General features: G+C 43.0%; 2 protein-coding genes and 1 long non-coding RNA gene across 10 annotated transcripts in view; 1 reads left to right on the forward strand and 2 right to left on the reverse strand.

Moving 5' to 3' along the window:
• Positions 1-1,534, forward strand: part of ARFGAP3 (ARF GTPase activating protein 3) — a 26,010-nt gene extending 24,476 nt beyond the window's left edge. The window contains exon 16 of the mRNA XM_014889091.2: positions 601-1,534. Coding sequence (XP_014744577.2) covers positions 601-618 — 18 coding nt within the window. The 3' untranslated portion in view covers positions 619-1,534. The remainder of the gene's footprint in view (positions 1-600) is intronic.
• On the reverse strand, positions 1,361-3,890 carry LOC148223528 (uncharacterized). The gene is made up of 2 exons (XR_015803664.1): positions 3,636-3,890; positions 1,361-3,064 (listed from the first exon to the last, which is right to left on the reverse strand). It is a non-coding gene; the product is annotated as an uncharacterized LOC148223528 (long non-coding RNA).
• Positions 3,891-8,141: 4,251 nt separating this feature from the next.
• DNAI7 (dynein axonemal intermediate chain 7) lies at positions 8,142-26,594 on the reverse strand. 8 transcript variants are annotated; one of them, XR_015803662.1, is made up of 16 exons: positions 26,338-26,592; positions 25,860-25,880; positions 23,865-23,913; positions 22,775-22,866; positions 21,771-21,872; positions 19,003-19,140; positions 18,115-18,261; positions 16,984-17,087; positions 15,604-15,877; positions 13,810-13,915; positions 11,433-11,590; positions 10,587-10,731; positions 10,116-10,330; positions 9,368-9,510; positions 9,070-9,183; positions 8,142-8,486 (listed from the first exon to the last, which is right to left on the reverse strand). XR_015803662.1 is itself a non-coding variant. In XM_088164709.1 (16 exons), exons 1-16 carry the CDS (start codon positions 26,338-26,340, stop codon positions 8,211-8,213), a joined length of 2,112 nt encoding a protein of 703 aa, XP_088020835.1. In that variant the 5' UTR covers positions 26,341-26,592; the 3' UTR covers positions 8,142-8,210. The 8 variants fall into 8 exon arrangements, 3 of the variants coding, with proteins under 3 accessions (XP_088020835.1, XP_088020834.1, XP_088020837.1); XR_015803660.1 differs by having other exon boundaries at positions 11,325-11,590; XM_088164709.1 differs by having other exon boundaries at positions 9,368-9,535.
• Between the last annotated feature and the right edge of the window lie 6 nt (positions 26,595-26,600).

The following is a 26,600-nucleotide window of genomic DNA, read 5'->3' on the forward strand; positions in this document are numbered from 1 at the left end:
GTAGGGATTTAGTACCATGGATCCAGCCACTGAGTTATCTTAAGAGAGAAAAGAGTGAATTTGGTTTTGAGCTCTGTAGACCTCTCAAAGTAGACATTAAATCTTCATAATTTAAAAAAATAAATCTGTATTTGCTAGCTCACCTTCATTAGGATATCTTTTTTCTTACAAGTAAAACAAAAAATCCCATCATGAGTTATTTGTTGTCACTCTGTTTTTAAAGTCATCCCTTTTCCTAACTCAGAATGGAATAGTTTGGTTGGAAGGGATCTGCAGTGATCATCCAGCCCAGCTCTTGTGTTGTCTCTTTCATTGACCTTTGATGCATGTTTTTGTATGAAATAAGCCATCGTGGTCTCAGTGTCAAGCATGGTTTCTGCTCCAGTCACTTGGCAATTCCTCTGTGAGCTCTCAGGTGTTTGAAACTCAGGCTGATTATCCTGGAATTCAACCCTAAACTCCAGTTCTTGGAAGCACTGGTCAATTTTCTGAAAATCTTGAAGAACTCAGTAGCTCTTCATTGCACAAATGGAATTAAAATTGATTTCTTTCCATGGAAAACCCACTCATCTGGTTTGTTACTTGTTTTTACTTTTCTAGGATCGATATGGTTCCTAACTGCAGCTAAAGAAGGATTCTTCTTCAGGCACACAAGTAATCACTCTGCTGATTCAAATGAAGGTTGCCTTAAGACTGATGATGTTTTTACCTTAGTGCAGATTTCTGACTCAGCCTCTTCTTAGTGTTGTTTCATCTTACCAGAGCAGAAATCTTGCAGCAACTTGTTACATTGCATATACTTTTTCTTTTTTCTTCCTTTCCAGTCTTTATTTCTTAACAACCTTTTGGTTAGATAAGCTTGGGAGCTTTATTTCATTACTGGCTCTGTTTGTGAGGCAGGAGTGAGAAAGGAGGTGGTGGTGTTTAGTAGACTGTAGGAAAATACACATTTAAATTAAACCTGTGCTTGCCAAGAAGTAAAAGCTCTTGAAGTCATAAATTGATGTGCATTAAAATGGTGGGGAATTAGTGGTTTAAAACAGTATTCCAGCTAGAAGGTTCTGTGCTTAGATGTGAAGTGTGGAGAAGTCAAAATGTGGTAATAACTGAATAGTGGATTTCACCTTGTTGTGGGGACTGTCTATTTATTCCTAGTTTTGAAAGTTACAAAAAAAATTTGCAATATAGAATCCTTAAGTGCTTTTAAAAATTCTGTATTGTGTAAAAATTGAAAAAAAAAAACTTGAAATATACTAAGGGCCTAATAGAGTAGTTAATGAAATACTTGTTAAAATGTCTAGCACAATCTTAGATTTTTGATAAATTATCAGTTACTGAATAAGGAAATAGTGGGGCTGTGTTTTAGACAGTCTAGAATTTATTGCTGATGACATCTTGCATAAAAATTATTATGACCTTTAAAGAAAAAAAACTTTACAACCAAGAATGAATTCAAGTTAATTCTGTTCTGTAATTTTCTTAATTCAAATTTGTAAACTGCTGATATCTAATAAAAACAATTGATATAAACTCAGTTTTGAATTCAGTTTCTATGTGTGGTCGTCAGTATCCAGCTTTCTAAACACTGTCATCTGTATTTTGTCTATACAGTGGTCTGGTAAAATTAGCTTTTAGTTTTAGTTTCAGGTAGTTAAACTTGCTTTCTTACTAAATTGCTGTGGCATGATTTAGAAATCTAAACACTAAAGTTGGGGGTAGAAAATAAACTACTGAACTGAGATACTGTATTAAATACAGTTAACAGTATAGCTGTATTTGGGATTTAATTTCTACCTGCCTCATATCTAATTCCTACTTCTGATAACCTGTTCTTGTGGCTGTTTGGTTTAGATTTATTGATTAAATTTATTCATTAAAAAATTACCTTTCTTTTTTAACAGAGTTCCAAGATGAGCATTTGTTCTGCCTAATTGTACAGATTTACAACAAAAGATTGCTTTCCTACCTCCTTTCCCACCCTATAGAGATGGTTTTGGTAATGTAACAAAAAAATGTGGTGCTCAGGGCATTCTTTGGTTTTTCCCTAATTACAGGTAGCAGATTTTGGCTTTCAAAGCATTCTTCGTTTGAGTGTACACATAAATTTATTCCAAAAATATTAAGATCAATTTTTTGGAGTTGTGATACACAAACAGCATCCAAATTTGCAGAAGAGATGCTCCTCCAGTGTCTGGGCTGCATATTGAGACATCTGAGGATGGATGCAGGTGCTTAAATTAGGGCAGGGGAGGGGAAGGAGGTGTAGTTCTGTCCCTTCTCATGGTTCCTCATTTGTGACATCAGCTACACTGCAGTAATTGTGTCCTGGTTTTATGCATTGTTGCAAATCAATCCTAGATGGAAAAATACAAAAATACGTATTTATAAATGCTTTTGTGGCAAGTTTCTAAGGGAGACTTGGCATTGGTCACCAGTTGTGTTTTGTTGCAGTTCTTAATTGTCTCTTCCCACTGTTCCACATCTTGCTTTCCCCAAAACCAGCAGCAGCAACTGTGAGCCATGCAAGTTAAGCTTTCCTCTTAAAATCCTGTAAGGACACTGCATATAAGGGAAGGGGGAAAGAGGGTTATTTAATACTTTCTTTTTCAAGGAGTTTATTTCTGATGGTTAACTTGAAAGAAAAAATGTTTAAACATTGGAATGAGGATTAATTCTGTGTCCTGTTCTCCTCTTCCCCAAGTGAGCTGTGAACAGAATCTTTTGCTCTTGTTTTAATGCTGTCACTCTGGTCTGCTCAACATCAGTTTGTCTCACTGCTGGAAGATGTAATTCCAGAGCCATCCAAGATATTTTTAGAAGGATTTTGCAGTACAAGAATGAGCTGAGTGACTCCCCATCACAGAAGACTGTAAGTGTTGGTGTAGCTGCCTGTGTTTTCACAGCTCTGCTGTCCTGCCGAGCCAGAGGACTCCAGCTGTCATTGTCAATCAGGGCTGAAGCTGAAGAGCACCTAAAACAGGCTGTGCTTCTACAGAAGTCAGGGCTTTTTGCATATCCATGCATATGAGACTGGATTCTCTTGATGAATAATGATGAAGCAGACCTGGAGAGGGTACAAAGCAGAGAAGTTGAGGCCATTCCTTGTTCTGCTGCTCACAATTTCACAGACACTCGGTGGCACTGTCCTTGTCTCCCTGCAAGATCAGCTGCAACTGTCAGTGATCACTTTTACTCTTCAGAGAAGGGAACAGGGCTGGGGAAAGGGACTGCAGTGCTCAGAGGAGTGGCTGGAGGGGCTCAGCCTGGAGAAAAGGAGGCTCAGGGGGAACCTTCTGGCTCTGCACAACTCCCTGACAGGAGGGGGCAGCCAGGGGAAGTGTGGGCTCTGCTCCCAGGAAACAAGGAACAGGAGAAGGGGAAATGGTTTCAAGCTGTGCCAGGGAAGGCACAGGTTGAACAGCAGGAAGAAATTCTTCACAGAAAGGCAGACTGGACACCAGGTAGTGGAGTCCCCCTCCCTGGAGGTGTTTAAAGAAAAGCTGGACGTGTCACTCAGTGCCTGGTTGGTTGGTCACAGACTGGGCTCAATGAGAGGTCTTTACAGCCTGGAGGATTCTGTGACTAATGAAAGGCTTTGTTCTCTGGCAGTCATCTGCAGCCTTTCTGGCACCTACCCAGCCAGTGGATCCGGGCCCATGCCGCTAGGTGCACTGGATTCTCAGCCCAGGCTGCAGCAGGACCGGCGCTTGGAGCGTTGTATGGAGCCCGAGGTGCTGAGATGGTACCGGCATCCGGGCCCAGCAGTTCGGATCTGGGTCCTGCTGGTGTCTGCTGGGGATCCTGGGCCGAGCCGCTTCTTTCTCGCCAGATGCGATACGGGATTTGGGCTTGTCACGGGGCCCGGGATTGCTGCGGGCGGGAGGAGCCGCTCCGAGCCGGGCGCTGGGGTCGAGCTTGGCGCTGCTGCTCCGGCCGGCGCGGGGCTGGGGTTCTGCTGGGGCTCTGGGCACGGTCCCGCTGCGGCCGCGGGGAGCTGGGGTTGTGCCGGTACCGGTGCCGGGATGAGGGTGGCGGTTCCCGGAGCAGGCGCTGGATCGCGGCTGGAAGCGGGCGGGGCGCGGGGACCGCCCGTGCCGGCCCCGGGACCCCCCGACGCCGCCGCTCCCTCAGCGCCGCCCGCCCCGTGGGGCGCCCCCTGGCGGACACCGTGCGGCGGTGCGAGCGCAGCGCCCCCTGCTGGGCAGGGCCGGGACCCCCGAGGGCACCGAACCGGAGGCACCGAACCGAGCCCCGGGCCCAGCACCTGCCGGGTGAGACCTGATGCTCTCCCTCCTCTCCCCCACTTTCTCTGTGGCTCGCACTTTCCAATGGAAAAAACCTCTGGGTTTAAAAAGCCAGTGAAAACGGTTTACTTTTTATTTCCAGAGCACAGGAGATTCTGAGTTGGAAAGAGCCAGGAGGATCATCAAGTCAAACGGTGGTAAGTGCTTGGCCTATGTGGGGACTGAATTCAGAATCTTGGCCTTCTTAGCACCCTGCTCCAAGCGCCTGAGCCAATCTCAGGGTCATGAGGAAGGTCCTGCCTGGGGTGGGAACAGCTGCTGCCAGCAAGGGAATTCTTATGCTAATGCAGCTCCTTCTTTTCTGTTAATGCTGCTTTACACATCAGTACCAAACTCTTCCCACCCCTTCCAGGATTTACTCAGCAACTGTAAAGATGCTCATTCCATGTCCCTTTCCAGAAGAAATGAGCAGAACAAGTCCTGAGGGTTCGCTTGGTTCATGGCCAAAGCTCTTCTGGAGAGTGTCAGGGCTGGTCCAGCCTGCAGAGGGGCGTTTGCTGCAGGTGAGTGTTCACAGCCCAAAATCACAGCAGGAGCTGAGGCTGGGGCTGCCTTTCAGGCCCAGAGCTGCACGGAGCCCTCAGTGACTGACACTCACTGCCAGGAACGTTCCTTGGTGTTTCCTCAGTGTGTCCCAGCTGGCTGGGAATGCGGGGCAGGAGGAGGCTGGAGCCCCAGAAAGGGAACCAGCACCTCTTGTCCTCGGTGTTTGCAGGGGAGGAGCTGTGCCTGCAGTGTCCTGCCCGTGGCACAGCGTGCCAAGCACACATCCCGGGGATGGGCACTGGGATTCCTGGGCAGTGCTGGCATGGATGTGGATAAAGGGCTGCCCACAGCTCCTGGGCCAGGGGCTGCCCTGAGCAGGCACCTGGCGATGCTTCAGCCTGGACAGACCCCACTGACACCCCAAGATTACCCCAAGGAACAGCTGGCAGTACCTGGGAATGTCAGCAGGGTGGGTTTGCAGAGGGGCTCAGACAGCAATTCCTGGTGCTGACCTCCCAGAGCTCCTGCACACTCCCAGGTACGTCCCACCCACCCCAAATCCCTTCCAGCCTGGACACATCATCCATCAGCACTGTTAAAGCCAAGGGAATCTTCTCTCATATAGAAACTAAACCCCAAGCAGTAGGCCTCAGAGATGCCTTAAAATGAAAGGTTAGAGTTGGACGTTTTGTTTGGATTTACTTTAGAGTTTTTCAGGGAGCCAACTGGAACTACAGAACTGATGGAAAGCTTTCACAGGTGGGTCCCACTGAAGGTGTGCTGCAAGCAGGGACGTGCATCCCTTTCCTCAGGGAAAAGAACTTGCAGAGGCCACTCCTGAGGCTCTGAAATGAACTCAGCTTCTGCAGGGAGAGATGTCCTCCCCTGGGCACAGCCGGGAGCCTGTCCAGCCACCTCCTTCTGATTAAAATATCAACTGAAGCCTGAGCTGGAGGGGAGGGAAATGACAGAGGTCCCTGGAATTCAGCCGAAGTGTCCCCCAGGGACACTTTATATGGAATATAAACCTGTCCTTGTCCCAGTCCAACTGAGCTTCCCTGGAACCTCTGCTGGTTCCTGACATAGCTGGTGTTCAGTGGCAGCTCTGCATGGGAATATCCAGGCTCCATGAGGCACTGCCAGGTTATTCCAGCAGGAATTCAGCAGGGAATTTGAGGTTGTGGGTATAATTCATCTGAACTAGCAAAGCTGATACTGAGCCCCAAATTTTGCCCCCAAAGTGTCCATTCTGTTCCCACAGGTGCCCTGGTGACACAGGGAGGTCCCTGTGTCCACGGTGCCTTTCTGCTGTCCCTCTCCAGCCCAAGGCTGTTCCTCTGCTGCCTCCCTCGGCCCTGGTCCAACACGGTGGGGCACAAAAGGGAAAAGGTTTGAGAACATCAGCACATTTCTCTGTTTCAAAACATCTCTCATCAAATTATCTTTGTACACTTTGCACGTGAGGGTTTTTTTTTTTTGTAAAAAACCCCATGTTTTCCTATTCAGACTAATTTTGAAAATTTTAAGAAAATCATGATCTCACAAGGACTCACAGAAATTCTTCCAATGCCATTTGCTGTTGAGCTGCCTGCCAGGGCACCAACAAGTTCTGAGTCAGTTCTTGTTACATGCTTGCCAGTGACCTCGAGACAAAAAGGTATGGTTATTGCTGTCAATTATTGCTACAGGCTTTGGGTTCACACCTGGGTTACAGTTCTTTTCTGTTAATATAAGGAGACAGGCATCAACTTACTTCAGCTGACTTGTCCATTCCCTGCTCTGCTCTCACAAACCCTTCAACCACTCAAAGCCAGCACTGCTGCACATCCTTACAACAGAACAGCAGTTTATTCACAGGGGGTTTCTTCTAACACATATTTCCCATAATGTGTCCAGAACAATCCAAGTGCTTATTTTACATCTCCATAAGTGTGGCCAAAGCCCCAGGTACACCAAATTTTAAAAGTGTACCAATAGAAGCACCAACAGATTTAAGTATTATTCTTCACACAACAACTAATCCAATTAACTACTGTGCACTTAGACTGCCTGGTGTGGGAGGGTCACTAGAGCTTCTGTGTATCCTGAAATACAAAGCATGAAAAGAAAAATTTTTCCACAAAACAAAATTTAAAAAAAATCATAGAAAATAATGCCATACACTAGAAAATGCCTTTTTAATTTTAAGCGTCCTGGAAATTAATCGTAACCCTAGAACTCAAACATCCATTAAAAACAAAAAACCGGACATGAAATGATCAAAAGCAGCAAATACTGGACAAACTTTCAAACAAGCATCATTCTGGAAAATGGGCTCTCCAAGTCTCTTTGCCTCATCCAAAGCCTCTCTCCATCCTCAGGGGTCACTGCATTCACTCCAGGGTAGTTGGCAGGAAGAAGAGAGTGGCAAGTGGAGAGATATCACAGCTTCCCTGGGATCTTTTCTCCTTTGACCCTTGCAGGCTGTGACCACTGAGTGGGAAATGCTCTATGGGAACCCAGTGTGAGGTACAGGGAGCATGGGTGGACTGGTGAGCTGGGTCAGCTTATCAAGAATTTGCTTCCTTGGCTTGTTTTAGACTCAGAAGTTTCCCTGCACAGCTCCCAAAATAGTAACAACCTGTCACTATTGATGTTTGTGGGCTCTGGTTTCCTTCAAGGCTTTTTAGGGTGGGGAGATTTGCACATTTTGAAGGAACACTGAAGGCTCTGTGCTTTCCTGTCCTGCCCAGGTACAATTTGATGTCAGCGTGGGCATCCCACTTCAAGGCTTCCTTCTGCAACGCTAACAAAACCCTCTGGGTGTCCGTGTCCATCCTGGTGCTGCTGGCTGCTCTCACGAGCTTCCTGACGGGGCTGTCCCTGCAGAGGCCAGCAGATGCAGCCCCTGTGGGCACTGGGGACTCCTGGACATCACTGCAGCAGCTGCTGTGGCCCTACACAGGACTGCAACACCACGGCCCTCCCCCGGTATAACCCCGGCCCCGCCGCCCGAGCGCCACTGCCACGGCTGCAGGACAGGAGCTGGAGCTGCCACTTAGTGCAGGTTACACGCTGGATTTGTTCTGCTGGGTTGAAGGAATTTTTTGGGGGGAAGAGATCAATTTTTTTTTTTTAAAGCATGACTTGAAATGGAAAAAAAAGTATCTTCTTACCATTCTAACAAAAGTCATCCTTAAAAGTAGCTAAAAGGGTCTTAGTTCTATTGAGGTTTACAACAGAACAGCAATTTTGTTCTACAAAACATATCTAGGTGGTCTAATCACAACTGAACAAAGCATTTATTTTGCCTGAGCAAAGATAAAATGTTTGCGTTTTAGATCCTGTTTCAATGATTTGAATAGAAAAGGATTTAAGACTTGAAATGTAACTTTACTGAAAGCTTTTGATAATAAAGTTTTAAAGGAAAGCATTCAGTATCTAACAGTATGCTAAAACTCGGGTAGCAAGGAGCAGCTGATACACAGAATCAATAAACAGGAAGCCAGCTCTTTCCACTTTACCCATGGCTTTGCTGCTGGCAGAATCCTTGAGCATATGGTAGAGTGTGGAGTGAAATTCAGACTCTTCTTCCAGCTCTTCTGAAAAAGCTTCACTGGTTTCAGTGAGTTTGAGGTTTTGTACTCTCTCACCACTGAACATATAAAGAGACCAGTCCTTGTCTTTGGCAGAGCCTGCTGTAAGATGTTCACTCACCTATTGCAGGAAAAAATGCACGGTGAGGTGAAGCCTGTGCCACTGCCAGAGTACAAATTCTAATATTTGTGTGTCACATGCATTAACCTGAGAGTGAGAGAGCCACTCCAGCTTTCAGCAGTGGGCTGTGTTACCTTTCTCCAGCCACATGTGGGAGTGTTTGGCTGGCTGGGAGAAGTTTTAACCAGTTTTTAGCTCCCAGGTGGAGACAAATCAACACTGAGGTTGCTTATTCCCCCCTTTGCAGTAGGGAGCAAAAGAAGCCCTAGAGGCAGGAACAAAGCCCAGCTGGTCCTTAAAAAGTTGGCAGAGCAGATCACTGATTTTCAAGGGACCTCTGAAGAGCATGAAGCTCTGTCACCCCAGCTCTGCCTAAAGCTTCCCTTGGTGCTTTATCAGTTACATTTTCCTTAGCAAGTGTCTTTGCTGACACCTGTGTCCCCTGAGAGCTCTCTCAAGTGCAGTCTGGGACTCTGAACTGAGGCAGGAGCTGAAGCCACCATGGGTGAGTTAATTCTTTCTGTCTAACTGGGGAAGGGGTCAGTCCTGGACTGCCCTGGAGGTCTGGTCTGACTCCACAAACCTTGAACACAACTCGTTCTGGCCCTGCTTCTCCATTCCACTTGCTGTGAGCAAAAGCAAAAGCAGCTGCAAGCAGAGCCATCTGTTCATAGGCCTTCACTTCTGCTGGGGCAGCCTGCAGTGCACAAGCACAGATCAGACAAAACAGATCTCACTCATTTCCCTGTGCTACAGCCATGTCAGAGCCTGCTTTCCTCAGTCCCTGGCTCAGCTGGCAGCACAGGAGGTCCCAGTGCAGGAAAGGGTGACCTGAGAGATAAACAGGGGCAAAAGCCACCAGGAAACTCCCTGGCACTCACCTTCCTGTGCACAGGGACATACTCAGGAGAGTACCCTGCTGGGAAAATGTTCACTCCAGCTCCTTTCAAAGCTTCTCTGAGGGCAAAAGGACTCATCCATTTTCCTGTGATGTGGGAAAGCACCTTCTCTTCTTCCACCACTACTGAAGACAACATACACTGATTATCCTGTTGTACAAACCAGTGAAAGCAACTTACTGGTCAGGGAAGCTCCTTTCTGGTTTAGGCTTCAAATATTGATGTTTTTGCTATATAGGTATATACCCAAAATCATCTGCTACTCTGGGGTGGGACCTTTCATTTACAGGTCCTGAAGAAAGCCAGCTTTGTGTAGGAATTCAGAAATGACACTGGTGTACTCATCTGTACACCAGTGAACAGATGGATAATCATGAGTAGCTTGAACTTTGAGAGGAAACAAGGAGCATTAGCAGTAGGCTGCTAGAAATCCTTGTATTTCTCCTGGTAGAGGTGGGAGGAGAGAGGAACAGTTTTCAGGTCTCTAACAGGTGGAACAGACCTGAATGCAGCACCAGCAGCAAAGCACTGATTGAAACTTCCAGAGCAAATGCACAGATGCTTTCTCATAGTAAATAACTGAAATTAAATAACCAGTGCAGTGCTCGGGAAGGAAGAGACATTCAAATTGCTCTTGTGGAAGCATCCCAGATTCTTAATCAGGGACACTGTAATAATGATAGGTTTTTTTTAACTGAAAATGTTTGATTAAAAAAATTATTGACAGTACCTTAATTTGTATCTGAATGGTTGCAAAGACTGCAGTAACTGTGAAGAGTCCTTCATCCACACCAATAGGGTGCAATTCCCAGGCCTGATAGGGCAGGTTCAGGTGAGCATCCTGGAGAAGGGCTACTGTATAAAAGGCACCCATCCTAAAGGAGATGCTCTTTTCTTCTGCTTCATAGGTTATGTTGCTGATGCCATCAGTTCTCCACTGCTGGCCTGGACAAAGAGAATGGAAAGATACAATGATGTACATGGAAGGCTTCTGCCAGTAATGCTGAAGTAAAACAAACCAAAAAAGTAATAATAATTGATTTGGGGATTTTAAGGTGGTTTTTTTTAACACTGAAGTCCCCAAACTATTTCTGGGCTCCAAACTGGCCCTTATATTTACAGCTGGATTGCAACAAGAGTTCAGCTCAGGTATAAATTCCACTATTGAATTTTAAAATACATTTCTGTCCTAAGTTCATACCTGCAGGCTCCCATCGGGCTACCACAGGCACTTTAAAATAAATCACATTATCAGGAAGCCTCAGGGTTATCTGTACTGTTTCCTGTGTGCCATCTTCAGCCTCTCCTGGGGAATATGGATACAGCTCCAATCCAACATCCAGCAGCTTTGGCAAGAGAGGAAAAGGACAGATAAAGGGTTTATCAGAAAATGCAGGGTTTTTTCCTTGAGTTCATCTCACCACTGCTAAGTTTTTTAACGGACCATTTAAAAGGGTTTGCTAATGTTGCACATTTCCAACTACAACTTTGAAGGCAATAGAAGAGTAGCTACCCCCAGACCTTGGAACCCTTCCTGTGCTGCTGAAGGCACCCTCAAGGCAGGGTGGCACAGCCCTTTCTAACGGAGCCACAGCCTCAGAAAGCAGGAGCAGCTGGGAGGCAGGAGCAGCTGTAATTCCACCCTGTCCCCAGTGTCAGAGGGAAGGAGAGGTCACAGGGGGCTGGGGATGAACAGGCCAGGGCTCTTCCCCTGCCCTCAGTCTTGCTCTCCGAGTCTGGCTTATTGGGAATTCTGCTTATTAAAGGTTTCCAGCTTCACAGTGCAATCTGGGGAGTAGCTCAGCACCAGAGGAAACCAGAGCACAGTGCCCACAGTCCTCAGCCAGATGAAGAGCCTGGAGCTGGTCCAGCAGTGATTTTTGGTACCACCCTGCTTTCACCTTTCACATATGAAAAACTGATGATTTGCAAACCTTGCCTCGTTAGTTTGCTGCTCAGGAAGTCGTGTCCAGTGCATGTGGCAGCAGTGACAAACGTCAGGAGCAGCTCCCCAGAGGTGCCAGGGCTGATCCCTGTCCTCCCTCACCTCCACCATGCTCCAGTCCCCGACGTCCTGGGCCTGTGGCGGCAGCTGCAGGGCGGCGATGTGGTACACACCCCCCACGGGCACCAGCTGCTGCACATCAACAACCCTCGGTGCCTCTTCTCTGCCTCCTGGCTCCTCCTGCAGCGGCGCTTCCTCTCCTGCAAAGTTCAGCAGACAGCAGGAGTTCACCCGGCGCTCCCACTCGGCGGCATTTCCCAGCTCTCCTGATCCTCCCGTGTGCTGGGAGCGCTTCACTGCAGCAGCTCAGCCCCATCTGCTGGTGCTCCTCAATCATCCCTGATGTGGGCAAAGGCACAGCTGGGCACTGAAAAGCTCTTCTTGCTTTGGGGCTGAGCTTTTGGATTTGTGGCCAGCTCCAAATGCTTTCTATAGGAATAAGGTTTTACTGACAGAATGAGTCCATCGTTGCCCGCAGAAGAATTTCACGAGCACAATAATACAGTAGGTTCTGGACCGGTTTAGTAAGATTGTATGATACGAAAAGAAATGAAGCAAATAAAAAGATATATGCAAATAAGGCACCAAAAGGTCATGTGCTGAAGGTGAAAGACATGGTAATTAGGAAGAGCAAGAGGGATTTAACATGAAACGTAATTTTCAGAAAACAAAGGATTCCTTTTTCTTCTATGCATAATTATATATATATATATATATAACAAATGTATGAAGTTAAGGTTTAATTAGTTGGATAAACTAAAACACTGTGGACAAAAATGGCCATAAATATTTTCTTTATAAAAACCAAACCAGCCCATATAAAATATCACACGGGATGGTACAGGATGAAAGAAGTTACTGGTGACAGAAATCAAGAAAAAAGTGTTCAATACTGTAAAAACAGCTACCATAATTGCTATGAAATTTGCTCTGAGAGAATAAGACCATATCAAAAAAGGGCAACTCTATCTGTAAATTGTCTTCAAGCTTAAAAAAAAAAAAGAGTCAAAATAGTGTTAATTTTATGTCAGATTTAGTTACATTCTGCAGAGGTTTTACTCTACTGTATCACACACCACCATAATGTCCTTTTGCACTTATTCTGAACAACAAAGTTACCAGAAGTAAAAAAAAAAAAATTACTGCATTTTAAGTGGTAGTTTGCATAAATAATATAAATATCTTCTAAAGAAACTATTTACTGTCCCAAGGTAATTTATCTCCTTAACTATAGTACAATAAGGATAAATCCAGAGAAACTATCACTCTTCTCTGTTGTTTCATGTCTGGTTTTTAACCCTCATTTACGTGGCTCCTTGTTTTGAACTTAAGGTAACTGAGCATCCTTTCACTGCTATTCTCAAAAGTGATTGAAAGGGTTTGCAAACCATGAGTGTGCCAGAAAAAGCAGCTTTTTCCTTCTTTCCTTATTAGAACAGAAGAACAAGCTGGAAAATACTCAGGTATATTTGGTATCTGTGCACATCCACTTCACCTAATACTGTGGCAGGGGTTTTCAAAGCCTGACAGAAGTAAAATACAAATTCCTCCATATGAGGCCCAAGTCCTTTATATTCTCTTGAAAACTTTGCTTTTAGGGTCTAGTCTGACAACTGGTTCTCTGGACTGTGCTCAGTCCAAAGTGTTGTAGAGTGGGGTTTGGTTTTTTACCAGAAGAAAAAGGCTCTAAAGTGGAGCTAAATGATGCTAATAGTTGTTTGCAGGTGTTTTATTTAAGTCAGTAGCACAAGAAAGCTCACTGTTATTAAACCAAAGGACAACACCATAACACTGGAAAAATCTGCAACTTATGTGGGACAGATAAACAGTTTTATTTCCTAGAATTAGAGCCTCTCAGTTTAAGCACCCATAATACTCAGTAACACTCCATACTACATCAATGCCTACCATGATATGCATTGGAATCATCATAGATTGTGTGTCTCACCCATACACATATGTATAATAATACACATATGTATATGAAGATGATAAACATGTACATAAGCATAAATAATAAATAAATAAAAACAAGTGTGGGGACAAACTCCATTTTCCTATCTGTCCTGTTATCTCTCCACATTTAACAATCATTAATAAAAATGTCAATAAAACCTAAGTGTTATCAAAACATCCCTATATTTATAAGCTTTGGAGAGGTTACAGTGTTTCCATGGATCATAGAATGGCCTGGGTTGGAATGGACCTAAAAGTCCAGTTCCAGCCCCCTGGACACCTTCTACTATCCCAGGTTGCTCCAGAGCCCCCTCCAGCCTGGCCTTGGACACTGCCAGGGATGGGGCAGCCACAGCTGCTCTGGGTAACCTGTGCCAGGGCCACCCACACTCACAGGGAACCATTTTTAACATATAAAATACTTAGCCTAAGTAGTGCAGCACATAAAAAATAACCAAAATACCTTGTGATGTCACATCCAAAATGTCTGAATTCTTCTCAGTTTCCTCCTCTGTCTCTTTTGCATCATCTGTGTTACTGATGTTTTCTTTCAGTGAGGCAGCACTCTCCTAGACAAAAAGCAAGGGACATTTTTCCATTCAGAGACAAACACAATGAAGAAGAAGGTATCACCTCCTTCAAGGAGGCCCAAGGAGAAGGGATACAGAAACATTTGTACCAATCTTGCCACAGTGTCAAGGCTTTAAGAGAAATAATTTCTACATAGCTAGCAAAAATATTTTTATTAAAGTACTCTCCAATTTGGAACTAGATTTATAGAGACAAAGTAATTACTTCATTTCCACAGCAAATTCCATCTTGATCTCCCTGAGTACCAAACACCCAACACTTTTTCAGCAGAGTATGCACTCAAAAGTTGTGGTTTTGCTGATTTTACAGCCAGCAGAGTGACACAAAGTAAAATGCAAGTCGAGGCTGAATCCAAACCAACACTAAAACTGTACCAGAACCCACCTGTAGCTTTGGCCTGTGCCTAGCCCATGATACTTTTCCCTTTCACACTGTATTTCACTGTATTTACACACAGGAACGTGGGGAAGCTCAAGGCACAGCCAGACAGAAGGATGCTGAGAAACATTCCCTTGGATTTCCAGACAAATATCCAACCCAGACACGGATTCATCCATGCCACAGCAGACTCCTCTGGAGGCACAGCACTTTTTGTGCCCTGGTGGGAAGAACACACATCTCCTCAAGCAGGACAGGAAGGTGAGAGGACAGAAGCTGAGAGAAGTGGAGCCTTCAGTGGGAAGAGGAAAATCCATAAAATAGATAGAGAGAAAAAGCACAAGACCTGGGAAAGAAAAAGAGAGGGAATAAAATGAAGGAGCTTAAATAAAGTTTGAGAAAAGTACGTGAAAGTGCCAAAAGATAAGATTTGTCATACAAAAAAAGCAGAAAAGGAACCAAGAGAAGTAGGATTGCAAGCACTGATTCATTACAAAGGTGTTGGGGACTGAAAAGGAGAAAAGCCATGATCATGAACAGATGTTCAATCCCTGTATGGATCCCAGAATTTATTCACTTAAGAGTTGGACTAGAGGATCCTTGTGGATCCTTTCCACTCAGAATATCGTGTAAAATTGCTCCAAACATACTAAGAAGGCCTAAAACTTGATGTTTTGTCAGTTATTACTGCAGAAATTTTTGTAGAGAACACAGGGCACTTATCTGAAAGTCACAGGTGATACACAAATTGAAAACCCCAAATGCAGTATGGACAACACAAAACCAAGCAACCTCCATTACACCTAAAGCCAACATATTCCATGGAAGAGAGCTGAGGAAGAGGACAGGCAGGCAGAAATAGTATTTGAAAAGTCCTCAAACAGAACAGGGTCAGCACACAGACATGGAGCAGCCAGGCACAGCTGACACCTGCTGAACTCTGAATCTTACTCTGCACACTGCAAATTTTCCTAAAATTGGATTCCTGCAGGAATTTTGTGGGGCTGTCAGTTTTGCAGAAGCAGGATCCATTCATCTGTATATATGCCAGAGATTTACAGAAATATCTTGCAATGGCACTTCATGCTTGATCCTACTCTTAAACCACCAACCAAATGCCAACTGCACACCCTGTCCAAATTCCCTTTCTACTTTCCATCCCCTTGAGAAGATCTATGACACTATTGACACAATCTGCCTTTTCCTATGAAACATGTAAGGATTTGGCTGTCCTGCACAGGACATTGTGACTGAGCTCCAAGTTAACATGAGCAGTTTCTTTATCTACCTTTCTCCCATTAGAAAACGTTTCTTCTGCAGCAGCCATGCTGGAGTCTTCCCCGTCTCTCTCCTCTTCTCCTGGTTCTTGCCCAGTGTCTTTTGGCTGCTCTAACTCCTCACTGTGTGAGGCCTCCTGCCTTGGCAGCCCTTGGCACTGCACCCACAGGGGAGACACGTGGTCGTAGCGGGTGTGCAGCACACGAACGGCCACGCTGCTCAGAGCCAGCGATTTGGGCAGGTCAAAGCCATGCCCTGCCTCCTGGAACACGTGGCTCTTGAACCTGGGAAAGGCAGTGACAACAACAACAGGCCCTGGTAAGATTGGCAGCACTTCATTTGGTGTTTCCTCACAAACAGTAAAATCTCTTTTGGGATTTTTGGCACCATCCGAGAAATGTTGTGGGATGTCACAGCTGTCTGTAAGACCTTCCAGCAAAGCCACTACTGCATCAAGGGGATCAGAAATTTCAAAAGTAAATCTTGACAGGATGACAATGAAGCAGGATCAGACGGCAGCTCTTCTAGAAACTACAATCCTGATAAAACTCACTGATTTATTGGGAAAATCCTTGCAGAGCTGTCTGTGTTACATCACTCTCAGCACCTTTCAAAATAATTCTAATAATACTTATTTTTGGATAAGATAAGCTGGTCACAAGTTCTAAAAATCTTCTAGAAAGCAACACTTATTATTTGAATTGTTGGTTGAATATTTTAAGTGCATCTCTCTGCTGGCCAAAAGGTTTTAACACTTAAGCCATATGGGCTCTTCCTGCAGGTCAGTCTGACATTGCTCAGCACCCACCTTTCTAACTTATCTTAACAAAACTCACAGCAACAGGTCCTTTGTCAAGCTAAAATCCTTTTAATAACTTATTCCTTATATTTATGAAGTGGGAGTAGGAAGTCTGCTCAAAAATCTCATTTTGAAAATGTACCATTTAAATGGTATCCAATAAAACCACAAAACTTACATTCAGAAATGACAGTGTATCCCAGGCCCTAAAATATTTTCTCTGAGTGAGCACAAAGTATCATTCACTGCTTTGCAAGCAACTAGAACAACTTAGAAAATATTAAATGCATCAGCAAGAAACACTGCTTCCAGAGGAATTTCAATTCTCTATATTAGCTTTATTGTTTTTCTCCCAAATTTGTTCTGGCAGCGACAGAGTTCTGCTGTTGCATTTTAAGAAAGAAATTTATACATCTCTAAACCACTCCTTAGCAACAGCCAGCTCTGAGTCTGCAGAATGGATGCTATTCAACAACAACAAAACAAACCCAACAAAACAAAACAAAAACAAAAACAAAAAATTATGAGAAATTATTCTTGGTGTTTACTCAACAAAGCCAGCCTCATTTCAAATTAGTAATTTCAGTGTACCTTGCTTTCTTCTTCAGATTAGCCCAAATACAGAAAGTACTATTTCTATCTTTTATGGCTGTGTGCATATTCCCAGTTTCAGCATCTTCATACATACTAGCTGTCTACAAAAAAAAAACAAACAAAAATCAACCAATTAAATAACGTATTATTTATTTCACTTTGATTCACCTACATTTACTTCAATAAATGAATAAAAAATACATGGAGGAATAAAATATACCAGGCCAAGCCCAGCTGTGTTTATGTCTATTTATGTACTACAGCACAACAGTTATAAACTCAGATCTGTTTCTTAAAATTTGAACTACATTCCTCTTTTTCCTCTGACTTCATAAATTCTGTGAGCCAAGTACTGCCAAATGGGGGTTCTTCCATTATTTCCCTAATTCTCAGGATAATTTATAAAAAACAGAAAAAAGATTTACTGAGCAGTAACGGACTCTTATCCCAGAGTCACTGCACAGATTGTTTTATAATTTAGGCAACATCAAACTTGTGAAAAACTAATTATATTGGGAGCTTAATCCTAAATTCAGTAAACAAAAATTCAACATTTCTTAAGGTTTTGACTGTGCACATACAACTGGTTCACTATTCCACTAATATTCCTTTGCTAAGCATACTTTATATACATGATTAATATTCTTGAAATAGCAAGGTCACTACCTACATATGCAGCTCAAAAAACTGATTCTCCAGCACAATTTCATTTTTTTGTTTGATTACCCTTCACCTTTCCCAAGATCATAGTTTCAAAAGTATTTTAATCACATGAACTTGTGTTAAAAAAGGTGTACAAGGCAACATTATGAGCCGCTTTTAACATCTACATTTTTTTGGTACAGTCAACAAATCTTATACAGCACCTCCTGTTTTCATCACCTCCAAAACTCAAAAAATTTCCCAGTAGTTTATTCCTGTCTGGCTTAATGATGAGATTTTCCACCATAAAGTTCAGATTTTCAGGAGTTTTGAATAATTACAAAGTCTGGTGAGTGCTATAAACATGATTTGGAAACTCACAGACTCATCTCTGTGACAGTTTAGGACCAAACAAAGCCAACCATCATTAAAGGACACCTGGAGTTAAACTCACGTGCACATACCACAGCTTTGAATCTCACTCACTTTGAGCAGATTCTGTGTAGCCTCGTTGTACTTCTTATGAAGCAGATCCTGCAATTGCAGAATAAATTCCTGGTACTGGTCTCGTTGTTTTTCTGTGATCTCATCTGGTGATGTCTCCAACAGAAGAGATTCCAACTTTTCAATCAACTAGAAGACATTTACATGGGAAAAGTATCTGTTTTGACAGATCCTTAACATCCTTAATATATTGTGTGTTCTGTCATATAAAACGAGGCAAACCTACTTCCTTTGTACCTAAACGCATTTTAGTCACAAAAACAATCATTTTTTTTAAGACAGATAGGAAATCTAACTCAGAACCAAACCAGCCCAATGAAACCTGTATTACACATGCAGCTTTCCCCTCCCCAGTTTCCAGAAGACCCCATTTAACTTTCTGAAAAACACCATAAAGTCGGCATAAATGAAAATAAAGTCCTAAATTTACAGAGCAGGCACAGATTGCTTAAAATTGCTTCACAAGCTATCAGTGGCTGGTGACTTCTGTTGGTAAAAATCAAATCTGGGAACTTTTATTCTTACATGACGTTTTACTGGCTCAAGTGTTACAAAATGAAGCTCTTGTCCACCAAAGCATTTGTATCTGACATGAGCTTGTATGCTCTGGTTTAAAATGGAAGGGAATATGGGTGTTGGAATGCTAGAACTCAGTGTAGAAATACAACACACAAATCCCTTAAATGCACATTGAAAGTCAATATATGTCTTCAGAGTTAATAATAAATCTGTACTTAGAGAAAAATAGAAAAACAGAAGAAAAACTTCTAGGTGTTGAAGGTCTTTCAGTTATTTGGCCATGAAAAAAGGGAAAAGAGAGTTAAAGGGGGCTGTTAAGCTTAGACTGAAATATGCCATTTTAACACTTACTTTTAGGACCACTTCCTCCTTCTCCATCACAAGCTGAACATCCTCATCTTGGTTATCATGCCACAAGCTCATGAAAGTGTTGATTTCCTGAGGTACAGTGGGGTCAGGAGTCCCATCACAGCTGAGGTAATGCTCCCACTACAGAAGAGTTCAGAGAAAAGTGGATGCAGGTGTGCTGCACAGTGCTATTACAAGAAAAAGGGGGATTCTGGAAGACAAATATATTATAGTGACAAATTTACACCTGCATCTAAACAGGATTCTAACACCACCTGGTTTATTATCCCTATGCCAGGAAAAAAAAGGTTTACTTTGATATTAATGTGTCTGCCCACCTCACATTTGCTGTTTATACCTATTTATCAGTGAGCTCTGCTCTGCTCCACAAAAGCAATGAATTCAGTACCTGCCACAAGAGAGAGGCTGGAGAAATAAAATGACTGAGAACAGAAAAGAGGAAGGTGCAGGTGGAAGTGACAGGTGGGTCTTGGATCAGATTCTGCCAAGAAAACAGAAAATTCCTGCACTGGCAATAAAGTTCATTAAGAGCCTCTACTGTAACATGTTTACTCTTCCTTTCTCTGCCTCTTAAGGAGATTTTGTCTCCCTTACCAGAATCAATTCTCCTGTTGCAGAAACCCCTGGTAGGAATACGAAATCCTAGATTAGTGGGTTTTAAAAATAATTTTATTTTCAAATCAACTCTTGATCATTCCTATAAGTGGTGGACAGAAAAAAAATCAGTGGCAGACTAAACTCATCTAATGCCAAACATAAGCCTAACATTGGCTCCTGGGATCAATTTATCACTCATAATGGAGTTTTTTTCATCCACAGAATAGGACATTAAGGAAACAATGCCCTCCTGTTTGCTGTGAAGATTAATAACCCCATGTTACTGAAAATTTCATTACAAAGGAAAATGTACCTTTTAAGGCAAAAGCACTTATAGGATTGCACTCCCAACCACTTCCATCAGCATTCCCACTGACTTCAAATAAAGCAACAATAGGTGAGTGCTGAGTGCACTGGAAACTCCTGCATAAAAGACTAATCAATTTTCAGTAATAAGACATTGATTTTGGGTTTTTTTACATATTTTACTTAAAAGAGAGCTTCACTTTTATCATCACATTCTTAGAAGTAAAAGCACTTTTTTTGAGAAAAAGGATAAATGTCATGGTAAGTTGTAAATGCATGTCTGTTGAGGAATGGCTTACTGATCAGGGTCATGGGTCTTTGGAATCATTGTTTGAACAATCCCCTTGTTGATCAGAATAAGACAGGCTGTACATCATTTTGCAAGTATTGCAATGTGTGCTGATGTGACAAGGACACTCTAATCTTGTCATCCTGCTCTATGTAACTTTAGAAAACTTTCTCATAAGAACAAGGAAGAAACCTGGCAAGAAGAAACATTAAGGTAGAGATCAGTGTACAACCAATCAAAATGTGACAGCTGTACTAGTTGCTTGCTAAGTGTATAAAAAGCCATTGTAACAGAGAATAAATGGAGCTTGCTTTATCAATCACACTGATTGTCTGCTTGTCTCCCCTCGCCACCGCTCGTGTCCCCTCACACATCTTCATCCAAACTGAAATTATTCAGAAGTAGATGTGGTAACTCAGTATTTGGTATTATATGTTTCTTTTGCCCTAAATAATCTTAACAACAGATTGAGAGAAACTCTGGTATTTCCCATAATCTACCAGTGTTTCATCAGACTTATTTTAAAATCAATAGTTCTAGTTTGTCAAAAACATCCATAAACAACAGCTGGCAATGATCACAAGCTGTGACAGGGAAATGCCAATTGCATTCAGAGAAAAATTGTTATAGTGAGAGTGTTAAAGCTGTCAAAGATGCTGTGGTACCTCCAACTTTTAAATATGTCAAAGCCCAACTGAGCACCTTGATTTAACTTCAGACTTTGCCCTGCTTGTTGCAGGAGGCTGAACTACAGGAATTTCACAAGTCCTCTCTAACATGATTTATCCTATGATTGTGAAGTTATTCTGCAGAGACTTTAAAAGGATTAAGCAATACACAAGACAAGGAGAAAATCCTTGTGTCCACAGGCCTGTAGGATATTAAACCTTTGGTTCCTTACCTGACCAAATCTCATTACCAGACTGTTACTGAGTGATGTGTCTGCAAGATTCAAAGAGTGAAATCTGCTGTGTTTCCACACCTTACCACTTCAAATTGAACTTGACAGGTACATAATGCCATTGGGTGATGATTCAACCACCGTGGATGTCATCCTAAGCTGCAGACATCAACTTCTAGCTGCATTTTCATATGTTTTCAGCCCTGACCTGGGTTTGTGCCACATCCTTCAAAAATCTGGCAAACTTCTCTCTCTGAATGATGACCTGTGATATCCAGGAACCACTGAAACAACTGTTCTACAGAATTTCTTTTTAAGTCCTGGCAGAACATTTTTTTGATGGAACTGTTAAATGCAGGATGAATTACAGAAATAAAAGAGGAAGAAGAGATACCAGAACATCTGAAATTACAATTCCTTGTGACTCTTGGGCTAAGGTGTGGGGCATTGATACTTTGATCACCAAACAGGCTCCTCTTTGCCCAATTTCTTTTCTGTGTGCTCCAAAGTAAAGATGATAAGAGAGTGAGCATGGCCTGTCACTGCTTTGAGATGGAATTTGAAAGGCTGTCATAGCACACATCTACATTAAAGAACTGGAAATTCCTAAAGTCTCCCTTGCCAAACCTCTGGGCAGATTTTGGCAAGAAAGCTTACCTTGGCTTGTTCTCTGTAATCCATTTTCCACTGCTGTGCAGAAAGAAACTTCTGTTCCAATGAATTAAGTTCTGCTAGTTCAGACTCCCTCTCCCCTTGATACTGTTAAAAAATATATATCAAACAGAGCAGTTAAATATTTGGCTTATTTTCTACAATTATTTCACACTGAAGAAACAAACTGGGGATGTTTGAATGAGTTATTATTTAAACAAATCCAAAACACTGAAAACTTGCTTTTTTATGAAACATCCAATTGAGAAGACTACAGTAGTTTGCAATATGTTATTGTCATCACAGTAGCTGCTAAGCCATATGATAAACATAATGTGACATGTGATTGTAACCTCTCACTTCAACAGTTTCCATAACAGCATCCTGGAGACAGCTCTAATGGGAGCTGCTAAAAAATGTAAGCATAATTTGGAGAAAGCATGCAAGGTTGGGGGTTTTTCCCCCTTTTAATTTCTATTCTTTTAAGCTCATCTTCTCCCTAGGAAGAAAAAAATATTCTGTGAAGTACAAGAGGAGTAGACAAGAGTCTATAAAAAAATAGTTTGTTTAAATATCTTTTTTTCCTTTTAAAACACAAAAATATTTATCTATTACCAGTTAGTTTTTGTTCTGAATACCAGATTGCTCAGAAAAATAAATATACATAGTCTAACACACACACATATATATACAAACACAAATCATTGTATCTGCCTGAGCAGGGAACCAATTAAGGAATTTGTACCAAATATCGTCATGAGGAACATGAAAAATACATTCAGTTGAAAGCACAGTGAAAATGGGGAAAAAAAAAGCATTTAATCAAACTGAAGACACACATATCACAAAAGGTAATGTATTTCAATTCATCAAAACTGGAAAATTTCCTCAATATTTTTCCCAATGATAAGTACATAAGGATATTAATTCCTATAAATTACTGGTGTTTTACAGGCCTTGTCTCAAGTTGAGAAATAGGATTAGATTTTTTCATTGAGTAAAAGACTAACCTTTGCCTCAAGCTTTTTCAAGTGCTCTTGACGTAGTCTCTCCTTTTCAAGCCTTTCTGCTTCTTCTTGTTCAGCTTGTAATAGGGCCTCCTCTGAGGATTGGAAAAGAGATCAAAGGCATAACTATGCTTTCCTAAATAAAATCTAAAACATGATTTGGCTACCAGCTGTAATGATAAAACCACTATAAAATGAACAACATAAATGTTTATCTTTCACTGCACAGAAATCTCCCATATGAAGACTGATCCAAATTAATCTGAATTTTACTAAAACACACTGTCTCTGGAACTGCCCCTATCAGTCTGTGAGGATAAAAGTGGAAATAAAGATCAGCAAATGCAGCAGTAGGAGTGCTCTCTCCATCTACAGCTTCAATGGACACAGGTTCTCAATCCAAAGTCTTGAGTGAAACTCAGTGCTTTAATCCCAAATTCCTCTTCTTTCCTACAATCACTGGTTTCCTACAATTTCAATTTTACAGCTGTTTGTTTGTTTAAATCCTCTTTAGGATCTCCTACTCCACAGTTCTGGCTTCTCTTTGCTGCCATAGGGACTAGAAAATTAGAGAGGATGTGAAAACTACTACTGATTCAACCTCTAAACCTTCAGTCTAAGATGGCACAGCCTGTGTCAATCCAGATGTTCCCAAACAGTGATTTGATGTCATCACCCCCAAGTAAATCATGCCAAGCGTGTGTGCTGCACTGAGGCAAGGGCAGCAGCAGTTCCCAAATCTGCCTGTGCTCACCTGAGCTGCCACTCCCACAAAATCCTACCAGTGATTAGCACTCACTTACTGGCACTCACAGCGTGCCCAAGCCCCCATGGGATGGATTAATGGCAAGTTAATTCTTCTCAACTTCCTAATTGCAGTAGGAATAACTAGAGAAGAGAGTATTGCTCTGATAGGGAAGTGAGATGCTGCATCAAGGAAGAGGGAATTTGGCTCACACCAGGAGAGAGGAATCATTTGTATTTGTGAAACAGAGACAGCAATTCACATCTAGTTCATGATGTTACTTTCTGCCCATTTATCTAAAATAAATGATTTGTCCATCATATTCCCTCTAAATGAAGTGCACAGTACCTTTCAGTTTCTCTTCCCCTTTCTTCGATTTTCTACTTTTGCCATTGGACTTCATGTTTGCAATAAGGGAGAAGAAAAGAAAGGTCAGTATTATTTTAATACAATTTGGCAATTCTATAACTCTGTGACTTTGCCCTTCCAATGTGACCCCTCAATTAAGATTTCAGACTCCCTAGGCAGCCAATGAAGGCCCCAGAATAGTAATGCACCTTCTGGACTCAGTTTTCTTCTCCTTTTTATGATAAGGTCTTACAAATAATATATTTTTCTATGCTAGACATTCCTAAATACAGCCACAACACAGGAGTATTAAAATATTTTAGTTTAATGCAGAAATTGAATAACAGGCAGATCTGATAAGAAAGTAGCTGCTACTTTCTTCAAACATTTTAGGAAATACTGGAAAATGTATTTTGGGACCAGCCTGGCATCTAGAAGCATCTAATTCACAAGACAAATACAAAAGAGTTATCTTTTCTATTATAAAATCTCACTGCAACTCCAGACAGTTCACTGTTCACCTCCAGCATAATCCTAGAATAATTACATTTAAATTTGAGGTTCTCAGAAATTATCTGACCGCTGGTCCTTCACACACCAAGTGTGTTACAAATACTCTTATTTCACACTTTGATTCTGACTATCACACATTCAGATATAAATAACTACTTGTTCACTTCACACTACTTGGTATGGAAATAAATATATTGGCATAAATATATATATAAAAATGCAACTCTGAGTACAGAGATTGCCATGCAGTTGGGACAAATAAAACGGTGATAATTAAGTGTCACCAGAGTCTGAGTGCATTTCATTGCATTTGTTACCAAAGTATTCATTTGCAAAATTACCCCAAAACAGAGTCAGTAAAACTCACACTTCCACCCATTAGGATTTCAGGGAAGAATTTGTTCTGTCCACTTTGATAAATAAATAAATCGAAAATGGAAAATCTGCTTGTTTCAATTACTTGCAATCATGTTTTAGTCAACTTCTTTTCACATTCCTATGACTTAACAGAGCACACTGAGAAGAGTGAGATGCACAGCTGGGGAGGGGTAGATAAAATTCATTATCACTGAATTAAGAATAACCCACAGGATAAATTTATGCAACTCAGTTTCCCATGGACTTCTGCCTCTTGTCCCTTCACCCCCCTTATTCTGTGTCTAGACTATGGCTCAAATAACAGAATCCCAGAAGCATTCAGGTCGGAAAAGACCTCCAAGATCATCAAGTCCAAGCTGTGCCTGATCCCCACCTTATCACCCAGCCCTGGGTGAGCACTGAGTGCCACTTCCTTGGATAACTCCAGGGATGGTGACTCCAAACCTCCCTGGGCAGCCCCTTCCAATGCTTGACAAACCTTTCATGATGAAATTCCTGCTGATGTCCGACCTGACCCTCCCCTGGCACAGCTTGAGAATGTTTCCTCTCGTCCTGTCTCTGTTCCCTGGGAGCAGAGCCCAAGCCCCCTGGCTGCCCCCTCCTGTCAGGGAGTTGTGCAGAGACAGAAGGTTCCCCCCAAGCCTCCTTTTCTCCAGGCTGAGCCCCCCCAAGCTCCTCCTGGTGCTCCAGTCCCTTCCTCAGCTCCTTTCCCTTCTCTGGACACACTGCAGCCCCTCAATGTCCGTCTGCAGTGAGGGGCCCAGAACTGGACACAGGACTGGAAGTGTGGCCCCGCCAGTGCCCAGCAGAGGGGACAGTCACTGTCCTGGTCCTGCTGCCACCCCATGGCTGGGACAGAGCCAGGACATTGCCTCTCTGCCTGGACACCCGTTGTCAAGCCAAACAAACCAAACAAGCAGTGGCAGCACTGCAGGAACACTTGGTCTCCTTGCAAAAGGCACAAAGGCTCGGTGTCCTGGAGACGCCTCTTCCTCCTTCAGATTCAATTAACCCTGACCAGTTGCCTCAGGAAAAAAACAGAAAATCGGATTTAAAAAAAAAATAAATACAACGGTGAACTACAGCGTGTTTCTGCCTACCTACCTTTTTATTCGGTTTTGGACCCTAGAAGATCAGAAGGAAAAAAAAAAGGAAAGGAAACATCAGATAACAACGTATCAGCTAGAATGGAATAGTTAATAAAATACTACTATTCTTTAAAATTGGATGTGATCATCTAACGAAAAATTATAATGACAATAATTTCAGTACTGTAGAAAATTAACCATTAACACATGGCTCTTGGAATGAAGTTTGTTGCCACAGAGCCATTCTGGCAACAAAGTGCGAGCCACCTCCCGGCTTGTTCCACAGAGCAACCACAGCAGCAAACCACTGCACAAGGACTGACACCGGGGCTCACACATGAGACAACGCGTCCTTCAGGTGCTTCTTCCAGCCTTAAAGCCTTTTTCCACCTCCTGCGACTTTGGTAACTAACGAGGAACGCCCCGCTTTACTCCACCATCTCATCCTTCCCCATCCCACCACCCATCCTTCCCCTGTCCACCATGCCCCTTACCATGTCCCGCGGCGGGTGGCGGTGCCCGTGCCCCCGTCTCTCAGGACGCCGATCCCGTGCCCGTGTCCCCGCCCCTCAGGATGCCGATCCCGTGCCCGTGTCCCCGTCTCTCAGGACGCCGATCCCGTGCCCGTGTCCCCGTCTCTCAGGACGCCGATCCCGTGCCCGTGTCCCCGTCTCTCAGGACGCCGATCCCGTGCCCGTGTCCCCGTCTCTCAGGACGCCGATCCCGCGGCTCTCCGCAGGCCCCGCCCGCAGCCCCG

Source organism: Sturnus vulgaris, chromosome 5 (assembly GCF_052056855.1).
Source record: "Sturnus vulgaris isolate bStuVul1 chromosome 5, bStuVul1.hap1, whole genome shotgun sequence".
Lineage (NCBI taxonomy): Eukaryota > Metazoa > Chordata > Aves > Passeriformes > Sturnidae > Sturnus > Sturnus vulgaris.

Coding starts and splice junctions, on each gene's coding strand:
- DNAI7 (XM_088164708.1), bottom strand. Junction 22,867..23,864: donor AGGGGAAGAGAAACTGAAAG/GTACTGTGCACT, acceptor TCCAATCCTCAG/AGGAGGCCCTATTACAAGCT. Junction 15,878..16,983: donor AATCTGAAGAAGAAAGCAAG/GTACACTGAAAT, acceptor TGCCTTTCCCAG/GTTCAAGAGCCACGTGTTCC.